Here is a 16,362-nt window from a genome sequence, read left to right on the forward strand (position 1 = left end):
ATTGTTGTATTTTCAAATTATCCTGAGCAATACCCCTATGGTTCTGCTCAATGCCTCTCCTTCAACTGATACCTAATGTTTAGCAACCTCTATATACTATTAGAATTGCAATGAAAATACCAATATAATATAGTAACTACAAGTACAAAATCCCACAATGTTCAAACAAATATTCAGATAATTTCATATTAAAATAACCCGTTCCATGCATGCACATTCCTTCAAATAGATTCAGCATATTACTACACACCAGCAAACAATGCAGGCTAAGAAGGAATATACATTCTAAAAAAAAAGCCTCAATGGTTCAACCCCTATAAGCACCTATAAAGGCACCCATTTGGTACTGGCAGCAAGAAAAGTAGTCAGCAAATGAGGTATGCAAGCTACATCATTGGTTTTAGTAAGGTACTGAAGTGTTCAACATTTTATGCTGAAGATCAAAAGAAAGAAAAATTTTTGTTTTGTATCTCAGAAATAGGCCATATTGACCAATAGAAAATACATGAGGCAGACTGGGAAGAAGGAGGAGAGGAGATAGCGGGGGGCGGGAGGGAATAAAACGGAAAAAGCAAGCCAAAGAGTAACAGCAAGAAACACCAAAAAGGGAGTCAGCGCTATAAATTGGGCCTAATTTTTGTCGCACCACTAGTTGCCTTGCAGCAAGGGCCACAGAAGCTAACTGGGGATAGATACTGGGCCAAGTTAGATGCTTTGTAGGCCAGTGCTGGCACAGCCACTTCAGGCCACATTCTGGGGCATCCTAGCTAGTGGCACAGTGTGAAAGCAGTTCAAACAGGCAGTCAGGACCATTGCAAACATTTTGGTGGTGGAAGGCCATAGAATCATAGAATCATAGAAGTTACAACATGGAAACAGGCCCTTCGGCCCAACATGTCCATGTCGCCCAGTTTATACCACTAAGCTAGTCCCAATTGCCTGCACTTGGCCCATATCCCTCGATACCCATCTTCCCCATGTAACTGTCCAAATGCTTTTTAAAAGACAAAATTGTACCCGCCTCTACTACTGCCTCTGGCAGCTCGTTCCAGACACTCACCACCCTTTGAGTGAAAAAATTGCCCCTCTGGATCCTTTTGTATCTCTCCCCTCTCACCTTAAATCTGTGCCCCCTCGTTATAGACTCCCCTACCTTTGGGAAAAGATTTTGACTATCGACCTTATCTATGCCCCTCATTATTTTATAGACTTCTATAAGATCACCCCTTAACCTCCTACTCTCCAGGGAATAAAGTCCCAGTCTGTCTAACCTCTCCCTGTAAGTCAAACCATCAAGTCCCGGTAGCATCCTAGTAAATCTTTTCTGCACTCTTTCTAGTTTAATAATATCCTTTCTATAATAGGGTGACCAGAACTGTACACAGTACTCCAAGTGTGGCCTCACCAATGCCCTGTACAACTTCAACAAGACATCCCAACTCCTGCATTCAATGTTCTGACCAATGAAACCAAGCATGCTGAATGCCTTCTTCACCACCCTATCCACCTGTGACTCCACTTTCAAGGAGCTATGAATCTGTACTCCTAGATCTCTTTGTTCTATAACTCTCCCCAACGCCCTACCATTAACGGAGTAGGTCCTGGCCCGATTCGATCTACCAAAATGCATCACCTCACATTTATCTAAATTAAACTCCATCTGCCATTCATCGGCCCACTGGCCCAATTTATCAAGATCCCGTTGCAATCCTAGATAACCTTCTTCACTGTCCACGATGCCACCAATCTTGGTGTCATCTGCAAACTTACTAACCATGCCTCCTAAATTCTCATCCAAATCATTAATATAAATAACAAATAACAGCGGACCCAGCACCGATCCCTGAGGCACACCGCTGGACACAGGCATCCAGTTTGAAAAACAACCCTCGACAACCACCCTCTGTCTTAAGAAAAATTAAATTCAAAGAAGGCAACTACAGGTTGGCTAAGAATTTTTAATGCAGATAATATAGAAATCAGAAACCTATCTGTAAAGAGTAGCTATGTAAAGGAGAGGCTATAGAGTTTTTGAAACTTCTGCAGGAGAATGAGATTGGCTGAGTGATGGAGAAGGGCACTATAGTACCACAAGTGGTGCAAGGCCTATGACAGACAGAATTTGTTTACACGCTTGGATAGGTTTTTTCCCATTATAAATATTTACTCATTTTTTAAAAAATGTTGACATAAATAGCATGACTCAAAGCTGTGACAACATGAAGTACGTTTTTTAAGATTGGAAGCATGCATCATATGCAAGATTTTTAAGTATAGATAAAAGGGTATCAGGAGGAAGCAGGAAAACAAGACTAAAAATTAGCCTCAAAAGCTGAAATTCAACACAGGCAAAAAGGGCTGAATGGAATCCTCTTTTCTAACTCCTAGGTAAAGATATTTTCTGTTACATCATAGGTGAAACCTCAAAGTATGCAAGAAAAAACAAGGTCAATACTGCCATTTAACATGTTATCAGGGATGAGAGATTATAGTTAAGATCATAGAATGTTATAATGCAGAAAAGATCATAGCGGCCATTAAATCAGCACCAGTGCTTTTCTCTTATATTAGCCACCTAGTCTAATTCCACTTTACTGCTTGCTTCTCATATCCTTTAATATTCCAGTTATGAAGCAAGACTTGAGAGATTAGGGCTTTCACTAGGTTGAGAAGGTTATGGAGTGACTTGATAGACGTCTTCCAAGATTATAAAAATGTTATGATAAGGTAAATAATAATACTGTTTCAATTGGTCAGTGAGATGGCAATGAGAACACAAATTCAAGACAATCACAGAGAATTAAATTTCCTCCAATATTGGGATGACTGAAGCCACTGTCTTCGGTCCCTGCCACAAACTCCGTTCCTTAGCTAGCAACTCCATCCCCCTCCCTGGCCACTGTCCAAGGCTGAACCAGACGAGTCGCAACCTTGGTGTCCTATCTGACCGAGATGACCTTCCGACCACAAATCTGCTCCATCACCAAGACCAGCTACTTCCACCTAGTAACATCGCCCATCTCCGCCCCTGCCTCAGCTCATCTGCAGCTGAAACCCTCATCCATGTTTTTGTAACCTCTAGAGTTGAATAGTCCAATGCTCTCCTGGCTGGCCTCCCATGTTCCACACTCCATAAATTTGAGCTCATCCAAAACTCTGCTGCCCACATCTTAACTCGCACCAAATCCCGTTCACCCATAGTCCCTGTGCTCGCTGACTTACATTGGCTCCCGGTCCAGTAACACCTCAATTTTAAAATTCTCATCCTTGTTTTCAAATCTCTCCATTGTCTCACCCCTCCTGATTTCTGTAATCTCCTCCAGCCCTACAACCCTCCGAGATCTGTGCTCCTCCAATTCTGGCCCCTTGCGCATCCCTTATTTTAATCACTCCACCAATGACAGCCGTGCCTTCAGCTGCCTAGGCCCTAAGGTCTAGAATTCCCTCCCTAAACCTCTCTGCCACCCTACCTATCCTCCTTTAAGATGCTCCTTAAAACCTACCTCTTTGACCAAGCTTTTGGTCAGCTGTCCCAATATCTCATGTGGCTCGGTGTCAAAATTTCGATTGATAATGCTCCTGTGCAGCGCCTTAGGATGTTTTACTCCGTTAAAAGGCGCTATATAAATGCAAGTTGTTGTTGGGAGATCAGAAAAAAAATATTTACAGTAGTGATTAGACTGTGGAATTCTTTGTCATAAATAATTATTGAAGTAGAGTTCATATATTCTTTAAAAAAAGATAGTTATGTAGCTTCTTGAAAAGAGGAAGATTAAAGGGAGTGAGGATAGTGGGATCAAACTAAGTGGCTCGTGTGGAGAAATCCCCAACACACAGATTTGATGAGCAAAATGGCCTGTTTCTGTGCTGCAATGTTCTATGAACAGCCTGATGTAATTTAACTGAAAGTGCTGAGCAAAAGAAACCCCACAAAACATCAATATTTATTTGTCTATGCCACTGTTGGACGAAGGAGTTGGTTGTTCAGCTGAAGTCTGGGGATCTTTTTCCTCATACATTGGTGGTAACTCTGATGGAAAGCAACAGGCACCAGATATATACGGTAATGTGCTGGAAACCGTAAGAATCAATCTGCCATCTGTCATGTTGGAATTGGAGTTCTCATCTGTTTGGGACCTGTCAAGAGTTTAAAATCAAAATTCAGTATTCAACAGCAGAAATGAATTAATTTTAGAAGGTTCAGGAATGTATAACTTATCAATAAAATAATTTTCAGCTGTCCTTCCGTATGAGAAAGGATTTGTTAAAAAGACAGCAACTGCTAGAAACTGGTCTGTTCTGAAGATTGCAAAAACACAAACAATTAAAAGGATGATGCAAGGTCTAAAGACCACTTGTATTAGGATACTGCTACTGTGATTTTGTTTTAAAGCCTGAATAAATAATTGAGAACTGAACTGTATTAGAAGATAAAAGCTGACTTTTCAAGTCAGTAACAAATGCTACCATGTTTTGTTTCACTGAACATTATGCACAAAAGAATATGGGTTATAACTTAAGCTTAATTAAAATAATCAGGTAGTGATCTGTTATGGACATGTTTAGAAAACAAATATTTATCAAGCTATAGGTTTCCTGAGTGTTCTACTTCAATTTTAGAATTACTGTTTGAAGAGTTCACAACATTGTGATTTAGAAAGAAGCTCTGTCAGGAAATGTGACCATGAGAATCTGTCCTGATTGATTCTAATTTTCATCAAACCATTCTTTATCCCTGAAAAAAAATTCCAACTAAAAGTTACCCTGAAGTTAGAAAGAACAAATATAATTGTTTGAAAGTTATAGCCTAATAAGATTAGTTATTAATGAAGGTGGTCATTGCAATAAATTTAATTCTGATCTGTTCTGAAGGTTCACTCAATAGATTTAGCCTTGATAAAAAGCACGAGTTGCTGACTCACGGGGACAGAAGCACAAGATTATAAGTAGTGGCCAATAAATTGGGTTTACACAGAATAAAATGGACATTGCTCTTGTGTGTGATTCTGTCACAAGACTACTGTTTAGCTAACTCAGATGGTCAGCTGATATTCTGAAGTACCTGGAGGGGCATTACATGCAAGTTTCAATTGTACAATAAAAAGTCAGGTTATCTTACCTGTGAAAGACGACACTGTAATAAGAGGGAGGATTCTCACTGGGAGGGGGATGACAGACTCCATTGCAATCATTTACAATTGGTGGTGGTTCAAGGAAATAAGGTGGTGGTGGTGGAAGAACCACCACAGAGTTATCTGAAAGAAAGAAGAATATCTAGTTAACAAATTCAGTACAGCGTTCTAATTCAACCAAAACATCATCTTGCATTTATATGGCACCTTTAGCATATAAAATAAATTCTAATGTGCTTCACAGATAGGCAAAAGGACAACAGACACTGAGCTGGGAAGGGACAGGTTAGGTGACCCAAAGTTTAGTCAAAAATGGGCTTGGAGAAGATTTTTTTTTAAAAAGGAAGTGAAAAGTAGCGAGATTTAAAGAGGGAATTCCAGAGAGTAGGAATTAGACTACTGACAGCTCTGCCAGCAATGGCAGAATGAAAGTGTGGGGGGGTGTGGGGGACACAGTGGGAGTGTACAAAAGGCCAGAATCAGAAGAATGGAGTGTGTCAGGGAGCAGGGGCACACAGGGCCAAGAAAGCAAGAGAGGGAATATAGGGCTGAAGGAGATTGCAGAGAGAATGGGACAACACCGTAAAGGGATTTAAAAAGACAAGTATTTTCATTTTAATGTGTTGGAGGATGGATTGTCATTGTAAGTCAGAAAGGACAGGGTCATGGCAAGCAGGACTTTGTGAGGGACAAGACATTGTGCGGCAGCATTTTGGACATGTTTGTGGAAGATGGGAGGCCTGCAAGGAGAGCATTGGATTAATCAAGTCTAGGGATAAAGAAAACAAAGTTTCAGCAGCAAAGGGGCCAGGGTAGAAGCAGGAGATGTTGCAGAGGTGGAAGTAAGTGGTCTTTGTGATGGAAAAGATGTGGGGTGTTAAACTCAGCTAAGGGTTGGGCAGGAGCGAAGACTGCGAACAGTGTAATTCAGTCCAATACAGTGGCCAGGGAGGAGATTTTGCAGCAGGAGTCAAAGACAATGCTTCATTCTTCTCAATGTTAAGCTGGAGGAAGTGATGACATCCAAGACTAGATGTTGGGCAAACAGTTTGACTTAACGAGGCAGTTGAAGGGTCATGAGTGGTGGTGCAGAGGTAGAGTTGAGTGTCAGTGTACATGCAAGAGCTGATCTCATGCCTGTGGTTCGTGCCACTAAGGGGCAGCACATAGATGTGGATGTGAAGGGGCCTAGGATAAAACCTGCTGGGACTCTAGAGGCAACAGTGCAGGGGAAGGAGGAGAAGCCATTGCTAGAGATATGCTGGTTGCATTCAGATAGATAGAAGTTGAACCATGCAAGGGCAGTCCCATTGAGGGGAGGTACGGAGGAGAATTGCTTGGTCGAATGCTGGGCAGAAGTTGAGAAGGTCACAATCACTGACGATTTTAGTCTTTACTTTGGTTAGAGCCGTTTAATGCTATGAGAAAGGACAGAACTGCACTGGAGGAAATCGAACACGAAATTTCCAGAATGATGGACAGAGGTGGTAAATGAAGAACTGAGAGAAAAGGGAGGCTGGAGATGCGACAATAGTTGGTGAGGATGGAAGGGTCAATAGCAGGTATTTTGAAAGGGGGGAGGGTAATACTGGCTGTAAAGGAGATACGGTTGGTGGTTGAGGAAAGGGAACCAATGACAACGTCAGCTAGCATGGTGGCCAGGAAGAGGAGTTGGATCAGAAGGAGAGTGGGGGAGCAGAAGGTGTATCTCTTGGACAGGAGGTGCATGGAGGGGCGAAGGAGGGGGACGGTGGGAAGAAACTGCAGAAAGACAGAGACTTAGAGCTAGTATGGGTGGGAGACAGCGGAGACAGCTGCACGGATAATCTCAATCTTGGTGACGAAGAAATCCGCAAACTCCTCATACTTGATGTTTGTAGGTGAAGGGTGGGGAAAGATGCATTTAAGTGGGAGGCTGGTTGGAAAAGGGAGCCTGTGGTTGGACTTTTCTCCAGGGTAAGACAAGGTTCCTTCCCTTCCCCCACCACCAAATAAAACAGTTTGGCAAGCCAAATATAAAGAACCTCATTGGGTTGGGTTGTGTACATTGGTAACATCACACAAGAACAAACTCTGGAGTGAGAAAACATCAGGTCAGCCAGCTTAGTAAAATAAATACACAAGATAATTATTGAAGTTTGAGGAGATTTTAAAGAGTAAATGACATCTACCGTCTCTTAAAAAAAAGTCTTGCATTTAGCATGTACTTCCTCCTCACACATACTGCCTATGTTATGAAGGTTACACATGGGTGTCACAATTTTGTCATGCCGCAAGAAGCGTTTAAACTGAGAACTGCTGTCTGTACTTAACCTTACTTAGTTTTCAGATTCCGCCAACATTAGACGGCACTGTTGCTCATTCAAGCAGTGTCTCTAACTCCGTTTCTCTAGGTGGCACTGCACATTAAGTTTATAATGTATTTAAACATTTTAAGTAGAGGAAGATACAAGGATTATAGATAAGAATTCCTCCAGCAAAGAGGAGTCAATATATACGATGGGTCAAATGGTTTTCTTCGAGTTCTGTTCTTTCTTTCAGCTACCTTCATGGGCCTGCCTGTACTTCCCCTCATCGGGCTTCTGGAAATCAGGCTGAGCAACCTCCCCGCTATCCAACTTGGCACCAACGTTGGCATTCACCCCATCAGTTCATCTTGGATTCAAACTCAAGATCTGCAGCCCACTGTGCACCCAAAACACCCAATTGCTATTATTCAGGAGAAACGTCTTTACCCAGAGAGTGGTTAGAATATGGAACTCACTACCACAAGGAGTAATTTAGACGACTAGCATAGATGCATTTAAGTGGAAGCTAGATAAAACACGAAGGAGAAAGGAATAGACGGATATGTTGATGGGGTAAGATGAAGGGTGGGAGGAGGCTCACATGGAGCGTAAACACTGGCATTGACCTGTTGGGCTGAATAGCCTGCTTCTGTGCTGTACATTCTATGTAATTCTATTTCCTAAAATAGTTATCAGCACTTAAAATACTTCCCCCCCCCTCCCCCCTCCCCCCAACACAAAAACATAATGGAGAAGATATATCGCCGCTCCTTCATTGTCGCTGGGTCAAAATCCTGGAACTCCCTTCCTAACAGCACTGTGGGAGAACCGTCACCACACGGACTGCAGCGGTTCAAGAAGGCGGCTCACCTCCACCTTCTCAAGGGCAATTAGGGATGGGCAATAAATGCCGGCCTCGCCAGCGACGCCCACATCCCGTGAACGAATAAAAAATATATATATAATTCAATTGCTAGATATCATGCAATATAATTGTATTTGGTTTTATCTGCAATGTTCAATGCATACTGAAAACAAAAAAGTTAATGAAACCAGTGCCTCGAAAATAAAAGCCTGGAATTTTAGCATACACATTAAATTCCTTGTTCCCCCCACTGGAAAAAAAATTAACCCATTTATTAGAGGAGGGAAAAAAGGAATTCTATACAAACACATTAAGCATTCTTATGCTAATATTGAAAAAGCCCAATTTCATTGCACAGGTGGAGGAGAAGGTGGTTACTTGATTCTTACTGAGTTTGTGTCCATGGCAGATGAATGGAGAATTAAACAGAGCCTAAGGAGGGATACACAGCTCTTCTAACACCTCTGCTACTTCTTACAACATTGTTGTTGTGGGAGAGGAGGTCCCATTACAAATATTTCCCTACTTACAACAGTGACTACACTTCAGAAGTTCTTCATTGGCTGTAAAACACCGCGTCCGGATGTTGTGAAAGGTGCTATATAATTGCAAGTTCTTTCTTTTCTTATTTACTACAGTTGAATTATCCACTTTTGCAAGATGCTACTCCTTAATTCACAAGCAAACATCACTTTTAATCACTTCACTTACCTATTGCAATTTGACATGGTCCTGATCTATGTGGCTGTTGATCACTTGTGGATGTACTTTCTTCCTCTGCACTTAAAGCTACCTTCCTTTTGACATGGGCAATTAATAAGAAGCAAATACCAATAAACGTTACTACCGGGCCCATGATTTGCAAGAACAGCAGTTTACATTTCCCATTTCCATTAGCTTTACTAGTTGAATTGAATTCTTGGCCTTCCATGGTGCCAGGGCAGGTGATAGCCCAAACTCCAATCAGAGTTAGCAGCATCCCACTAAAACAAAAGAGGACACCAAAGATGAGGAAACGGACGAAAGAGTCCTGTTCACCGCAAGAAAGATAGCACCGTCGATCTGCTGAGTATGCCAGCTGTCTCAGATTAATCAGAGTCCTGGATCTTGACAGCAGTATGAATACCAATGCAATACCACACAGACTGGGTCCAGTTGCCTTTAGGATCATATTGCAGCTGCCACCGTCATGATCACATGACTGGAACCCAAAGGTAGCAATAATGACTCCAGCGGATAGAAATGAAACCCCAAATATGAGTAGAAAGAATCCTGTTTTATAAGAGCCATCTCCCTCTATTCTCTCCAAAGCTGGAACAGTACGCATTATCAACTCCTCAGGAGTGAAATGTTCTTCTTTACTCTGATGTGGCTGAACCTGTGAATATAATTAAATATTGTAGCAGGTTTTGTTTTAGTACGTATGATATCAAGCACATCATAATCACTCTGCCTCTAAAATGCAGTATGGGTACCACTCTTCATTAACAACCAGGTTATTAATTAATAAAAACAGAAAAAGCTGGAAACACTCAGGTCAGGCAGCTTCTGTGGAGAGAGAAACAGAGTTAACGTTTCAGGTCGATGACCAAGATCACCCGCTGAGTGTTTTCAACTTTTTCTGTCTTTATTTCAGATTTCCAACATCCACAGTATTTTGCTTTTGTTTTAGGCTATTAATTAAATTCACCTTTGTTGATAATCAGTTATGATTTTTGTGAAATAACATCTTCAGTGCAGTATTGAGGGAGTGCTGCAGTGACGGTCTTTAGGATCAGATGTTAAACTGAGGCTCCGTCTGCTTGTTCAGGTGGATATGGAGGATCCTGTGGCACTTTCTAGAAGGAAAGAGAGGTCCTCCTGATGTCCTGGCCAACATTTCTTCCTCAACCAACACCAACAAGACATATTAACTGGTCATTATTCTGCTTGAAAAGTAATTTATTGAAGTACTTTGGGATGTCCTGAGGACTTGAACGGTGCTGTGTAAATGCAAGCTCTTTCTTTCAATAGTTCTGGCAAAATTAAAAATGAATATTCCAAATATGTAGCCAATATAAATATACGATATTCTCCTAACCTTGTGAAATGATACTCTACCCAACATGAAAATTTTAAGAACAATTAACTTCTGTGTAATTCCTATTTTAGCAATTGCAGATTTCATTCTGATTTTACCTACCACAAGGTTGCTGTATCATCTTGTAAAGTAGAAGCTTCCAAAAATGTACTAAATGGTGGTTGCTTGTCTGAAAAATCATTCCCAATTATTGCATTCCTCATTAGTGTAATAAAAATGAAAGAGTCACACACAATCCATAAAAAACAAAGGAAAATATGCAAACTCTGGAAATCAATTAAAAACATAAAATGCTGAAAATGTTGATCAGAATCCTTATGATAATGGAGTTCCAGGAAGCTCATATAACTAAACATATCTCTCCTTTCCAGTGGCGGGGGGGGGGGGGCAACTGCCTTCCCATAGCAAGTCGCAGGAGGAATATTTTGTAAAAGAGAAGCTTGAGGACTTGTGTATTTTGAATATGGATGTCAGAATTTGTGGGTGATGTGTAGTCCAGTCCTAAAAGCTGACCAGTTCTATTATTTCCCTTAAACTATACATAAAAATAACAAAAACTATAACAAACCATAAATAAGAGGAAACATTTGTTAGTTTTGATATCTCTTGCAAGTTTTTCTTCATTCTCCCTTTATGTTGTAAATCAGTTATGACTTTTGTGCATTAACATCTTCAGAGAAAAGTTAAAAACTATTTCTTCCAGTTGGTGGTAGTAAAGTTTGCTACTTCATCTATAAATTATTTAATGGAGCTTTGAAATTAAATATAAATTACGTGCATTCCAATATGTGGCAACACAGATAATTATGATCACTGTATTGAACATACTACATGTTTGAATCTGGGCTAACTATAGATGAAGGGTCTATATTTAAAACATTAATCTGCCTTTTCATTATTTTCTCTTTGGACATGCTGTGTATATCTAACATTTGTTTTTACTTCACACAATCAGTACCACTTTCAAAAAAAGTTTTGAAAATAAAGTGCTACAACAATTTGCTTCTTATAGCATCTCTAACATAGAAAAATGTCCCAAGGTGCTTCACATCAGCCTGAGGAAAAAAAAAGAGGCTGAGCCAAAGAAAAAGATTAAGGGTGACTAAAAGCATGGGCAAAGAGTGCGTTTTAAGGAGGGTCTTTAAAGGAGACGATGGAGGTGGAGAGGCAGGGGGATTTAGGGAGGAAAATCCATTGTATTGAGCTAGGTGACTGAAGAAATGGACACCAATGACGGAGTGAATGACAGGGATGCACAAGAGGCCTGTCAGAGGAACGGAGATTTTGGGAGGCGGGGCGGAAAAGAAATTGTAGGGCTGGAGGAAGTTAGAGATAGAGAGGAGTGAGACCATGAGGAATTTAAACAGTAGAGTGAGTATTTAAAATTTGAGGTAGCCTGTTTGAACCTGAGCTGAGCTGCCAAACTCATATGCTCTTTGGGAGCCAGTGCAGGTAAGTGAGGAGGGGTGGTTATCAACTGAGAATAGGTATGGGATAAGATATGAGCAGCATAGTTTTGGATGAGCTGAAGTTCACAGAGGGTGGAGGATGGCAAGCTGGCCAGGATAGCATTGCAGTAATCAGATCTGGCGGTGACAAAGGCCTAGATGAGGGTTTCTGCGGAAGGTGAGTTGAGGTTGGGGCGGAAGCAGGTGATGTAGAGAGGAAAGTAGGTGGTCTTTGCAATAGAGGGAACACAGTGTTGGAAACCCAGCTCAGGATTCAACAAGACACACAGGCTGCGAACAGTCTTTTTCAGCCTGAGACAGTGGCCAGAGGGGGCTGCAGTCAGTGGCAAGTGTATAGAATTTGTGGTGGAAGACAAAAACAACTGGAGAAAATTACAACTCATCTAATACTGGATGTCAGACAAGCAGTCTGATAGCACAGAGGCAGTGGAGGAGTTGAGGTGGAGAGGTAGAGCTGACTCCATGTCTGTGGATAATATCACCAAGGGGCAACATGTAGATGAGGAAGAGGAAGGGGCCAAGGATGATCAACAGTGCAGGGGTGGGAAGAGAAGCCATTGCTAGAGCTGCTCTGCCTAGAATCAGATAGGCACACGTGGAACCAAGCGAGGGCAATCCCAAAAGAGGAGAAGCGTTGGAGTAGGATGGTATGATTGACTGTGTTGAAGGCTGTAGAGAGGTGGAATAAGGCACCATGGTCACAGTCACTTTGATACAGGCCATGATAAAGCTTGGGGGAGGGGTGGAACCCAGATTGGAGGGAATCAAAACAGTGAGTTTCAGGAGAGATGGGGTGGATCTGAGAGGCGACCACACGTTCAAGGACTTGAGGAAAGGGAGATTGAAAATGGGCAATACTCAGCAAGAACAGAGGGGTAGAGGGTGTGTGTTTTTTTTAAAAAGAGGGGAATGATGTGGTTTTGAAAGAGAGGGAACCATTTACAATATCAGCTAGCATGGGGGTGTTAAAAGGAAGTTGGGTGGTCAGGAAATGTGGAAATGGGGTCAAGGGAGCAGGAGGTAGGTCTCAAGAATGAGATGAGCTTGGAGAAGGCATAGAAGTAGTAACTAGAGATAGGCAGAGATTCAGGGCTAGGGTAGAAAAGGGACAAGGGTAGGTTTAGCTTAGTGGGCAAGGGAAAATGTCAGGAGGAAGCAGCAGAGGCAGCCGAATGGGTGGTTTCCAGCTTGGTGTCAAAGAAATTCATAAGCTTCTCCCACTTCCTGTTAAAGGAATGTGGAGAGTTTAAATAGATTTACACATTTTTTTTGCTATCAAATCAACTTCACTATCTTGCTCTCAGGCAGTTTAACTGAACACAAATCAATGTTTCATGGATCAAATTTAAATTTATTTCTAACTACAATGCATTAATTGTTGATATTCACAGCCTCTAAAGCTGCATTATATTGCAGCTACCACCAACAATCTGCATTTATATAGCACCTTTAAGGTAAAGGAACAACCCTAGTCATTTCACAAGTATGTAAAGGAAACAGACACTGAGACCAGAAGATTTCAGACTAGTATTTGTGAAGTACAATGTGCAGCCAGAAAACCAGGCTGCTAATTGTATAAGTCCAGGTCACTGCAAGTTCAGCCACAAAGGAACACTGTACATAAATACTTTGAGAGATCAATAGAACTCCACTCCTGGCTAATTTTTTTTTTAAGTGTTAGGAAAGCACAAGTGAGAGCATCAGTTTAAGAAAAAAAGACTTGCATTTATATAGCATCTTTAACAACTTCAAGAATATCCCAAAGCACATTACACTGAATGAAGTACTTTTGAAGTGTAGTCACTCTTGTCCTGTAGGAAACGTGACAGCCAATTTGCACACAGCAAGGTCCCACAAACAGCAATGAGTTAATGACCATATAATCTGTTTTAGTGATATTAGTTGAGGGATAAATATTGGCCAGGACACCAAGGAGAACTCCCTTGCTCTTCTTTGAAATAGTGCCATGGGATCTTTTATGTCCATCTGAGAGGGCAGACAGGGCCTTGGTTTAACGTTTCATTCAAAAGACGACACTTCTGACAGTGCGCCATTCTCTCAGTACGTACTGAAGTGTCAGCCTAGATTATGTGCTCAAGTCTCTGGTGTGGGACTTGAACCTACAACCTCTGGACTTAGAGGTGAGAGTGCTACCATTGGCCACAGTTTAAAAGTTCTCAGTTGTTCCACTTTTAAAATGTGGCTCTGGACTGTGCTGGAGTTGTATCACAGCTAGTGCAAACTCAAACTGGTGCGATATAGCCTCTTGGTGATGGGTTCACAACGCTTGGGCTTTAGTGTGGTCAGACATTAGATGAGACTCTGACACCCAAGTTATATTTGCACTTTCATTTACATGCATCTCAAACTACTTTGCATACATGCAAAAGTGGCAGTATAACTTGCAACCTTAGTATAAAATGAAACACTATAGGAAATTACCTCTGTGATTCATTTTAAACCACAACTAAGCCTCTCTCCCCCACTTAGAAAAGACAAAATCAACTGAACTTCTTCACAATTACTTACAGAAATTACTACAATTATTTACAGGCAGAGATAGCACAAGAGGCAAACTGTCAATGTTACCCAATTAATATTTTAAGCATATGCATGCTTACACCCAGGTGTTGAGCTCCTCTCCCAGTCATTACATTTTAAATGTTTTGAGAGCATGACCAGGGGCACTTGATTTCTCAAAACATCTAAAATAATTCTGTGCAAGTTTATAAAGTGCCCAAGGGGCTGCAGTGGACATTTTTTAAACCAGGTTTGACATTACGCTGAAATTATACTCCATGGATGGTCAAAACCAAGAGGCACCGGATTATTTCCCAGTCTGGTTAGTACCGTACTTTGAAGTTACGGTACTAACCAGACTTTTGCTAAACGGTAAAGCAGAGGGCACAGCAGGCAACAGTGGCAATATAATCACACCCTGAATGAATCAGCAAGTCAGCACTCACTGTGATGGAGCCGGGACGGCACTGTCCGCAGTTTAAGGGCTGGATTGGAACAACTCATTACCATTAAGGACACGGGGAGGATGAGGGGAAACGGAATCGGTGCAGGTAAAATAAAGGACAAATCTAAATAACACTAAACATAAATTACTGGACTTTTCGAACTACATGGTACAGCAAAGGGTGAAAAACCTCAGATATCAAGCAGCGCAGCGGCGATTAGAAACGTGGACAGAAAACTCTTCACCTTTCCCTGCAAATGAACACCGAACGACCGAGATATGTAATTTCCAGGGTACAAAAGGGTGGCCGCGTGACCCGCCACGCCGTGCAGTAAGTGCCCGGGCACTCTTACTGAGCAGGACGGAGAGACTGGAGGTGTTACCTTGCCGGGCTGTGCGGAGCTGTTCTGTACCATTCAACAGCTGCAATTACCGGGAAGCATCCGGAGGATCACTGCTTCAGCTGGCTCATGTTAAACAGATAACGCAGACGATCTACCAGGGGCTTGTAACCAAATAAACACAGGTAGATCTTTAGCAGTTATTTATACCTAACAGAATCACGCCCCCCGATGCCACAGCTAGATAGTGACGACTCACCACTCTACCTTGTTAAACCACTCTCAACTCGTCCTGACTGGTCCCGTCTGGATCGACACCCCTGCCCAATTCTCCTTTCTTGACCCTGAAAGTATTTAATGAAGGAGGCGAGTCAGAATTTTAAATCGTTTTGCCATGGGACGGTATAAAAAAAACCGATATTGTTAATAATGACAAATTTATGTTCCAAATTTAGCATTAGTGTACAGGATTCTAGTAAAAAATAAACACCCAACAGCTTTTCACAAACCAAAATTTTATTTTGTCAAGAAAAATACAGGATCAAATTGAGCAATAGCGTTGTGAGTTGCTCCTTTAACTACACTGGAATGCAGTAAAGATAAATACAATCTGAATTAAGTTTCCTTCCAAGGCACAATAACAGTATGGAAAGACGTTTAAAACTTTAGTTTTGTAAAAGTCAAAAAACTGGACAAAATGAGCACTATAATTAATCCTATATAGTTTTTCGCATATTACCAATTCCCACAGCACTGTGTGTAGACGTGTTGTACATATATCATTTTCTTTATTTACTTGATTTCTTCCCTTTGTTTTTTTACAGTCTTTCCCCACTATGTTCTATTTATTCCCAGGCCATGGCTAACGCAGTTCTTGAGATGTCACTAGGAGTTAATTATAATGAAGGTCTCAGAGACTGGTACATGTTTTGAGTAATTCAGGCTGGCAGTCATACCAAGTTATACCACTGACTCCCACATCACTACCCAGCAAAAATGGGGCTCAGCTCAATGGCAGGCTGGTCATTGTTGGCAGAAATTTGACTATCCTGTTAGCAAAAAAAATTAAGAATTAAATTCCTGGGCAGCTTCCTCAATGGGCAAATGGGTGAAAGGAAGCACCCGTGTAGCACAAAGCACCAGAAGATCCCAGGATGATTCCTGATCTTAGCTGGGGAAGTAAGTTGGGCACTGGAATTGGCCTCAGTTTTCCTGGGCTAAT

The 16,362-nt window shown here is 41.5% G+C and overlaps 1 protein-coding gene across 1 annotated transcript; it reads right to left on the reverse strand.

The window, feature by feature from the left end:
* Nucleotides 1–1,714: 1,714 nt before the first annotated feature.
* On the reverse strand, nt 1,715–15,300 carry LOC137320464 (transmembrane protein 171-like). The gene is given in 5 exon segments (XM_067982162.1): nt 1,715–4,082; nt 4,084–4,137; nt 5,120–5,255; nt 8,997–9,663; nt 15,183–15,300. Coding segments are annotated over 5 exon segments (1,020 nt in total). The 5' UTR covers nt 15,216–15,300; the 3' UTR covers nt 1,715–3,952.
* Nucleotides 15,301–16,362: the final 1,062 nt, after the last annotated feature.

Source organism: Heptranchias perlo, chromosome 4 (assembly GCF_035084215.1).
Source record: "Heptranchias perlo isolate sHepPer1 chromosome 4, sHepPer1.hap1, whole genome shotgun sequence".
Taxonomy (NCBI): domain Eukaryota; kingdom Metazoa; phylum Chordata; class Chondrichthyes; order Hexanchiformes; family Hexanchidae; genus Heptranchias; species Heptranchias perlo.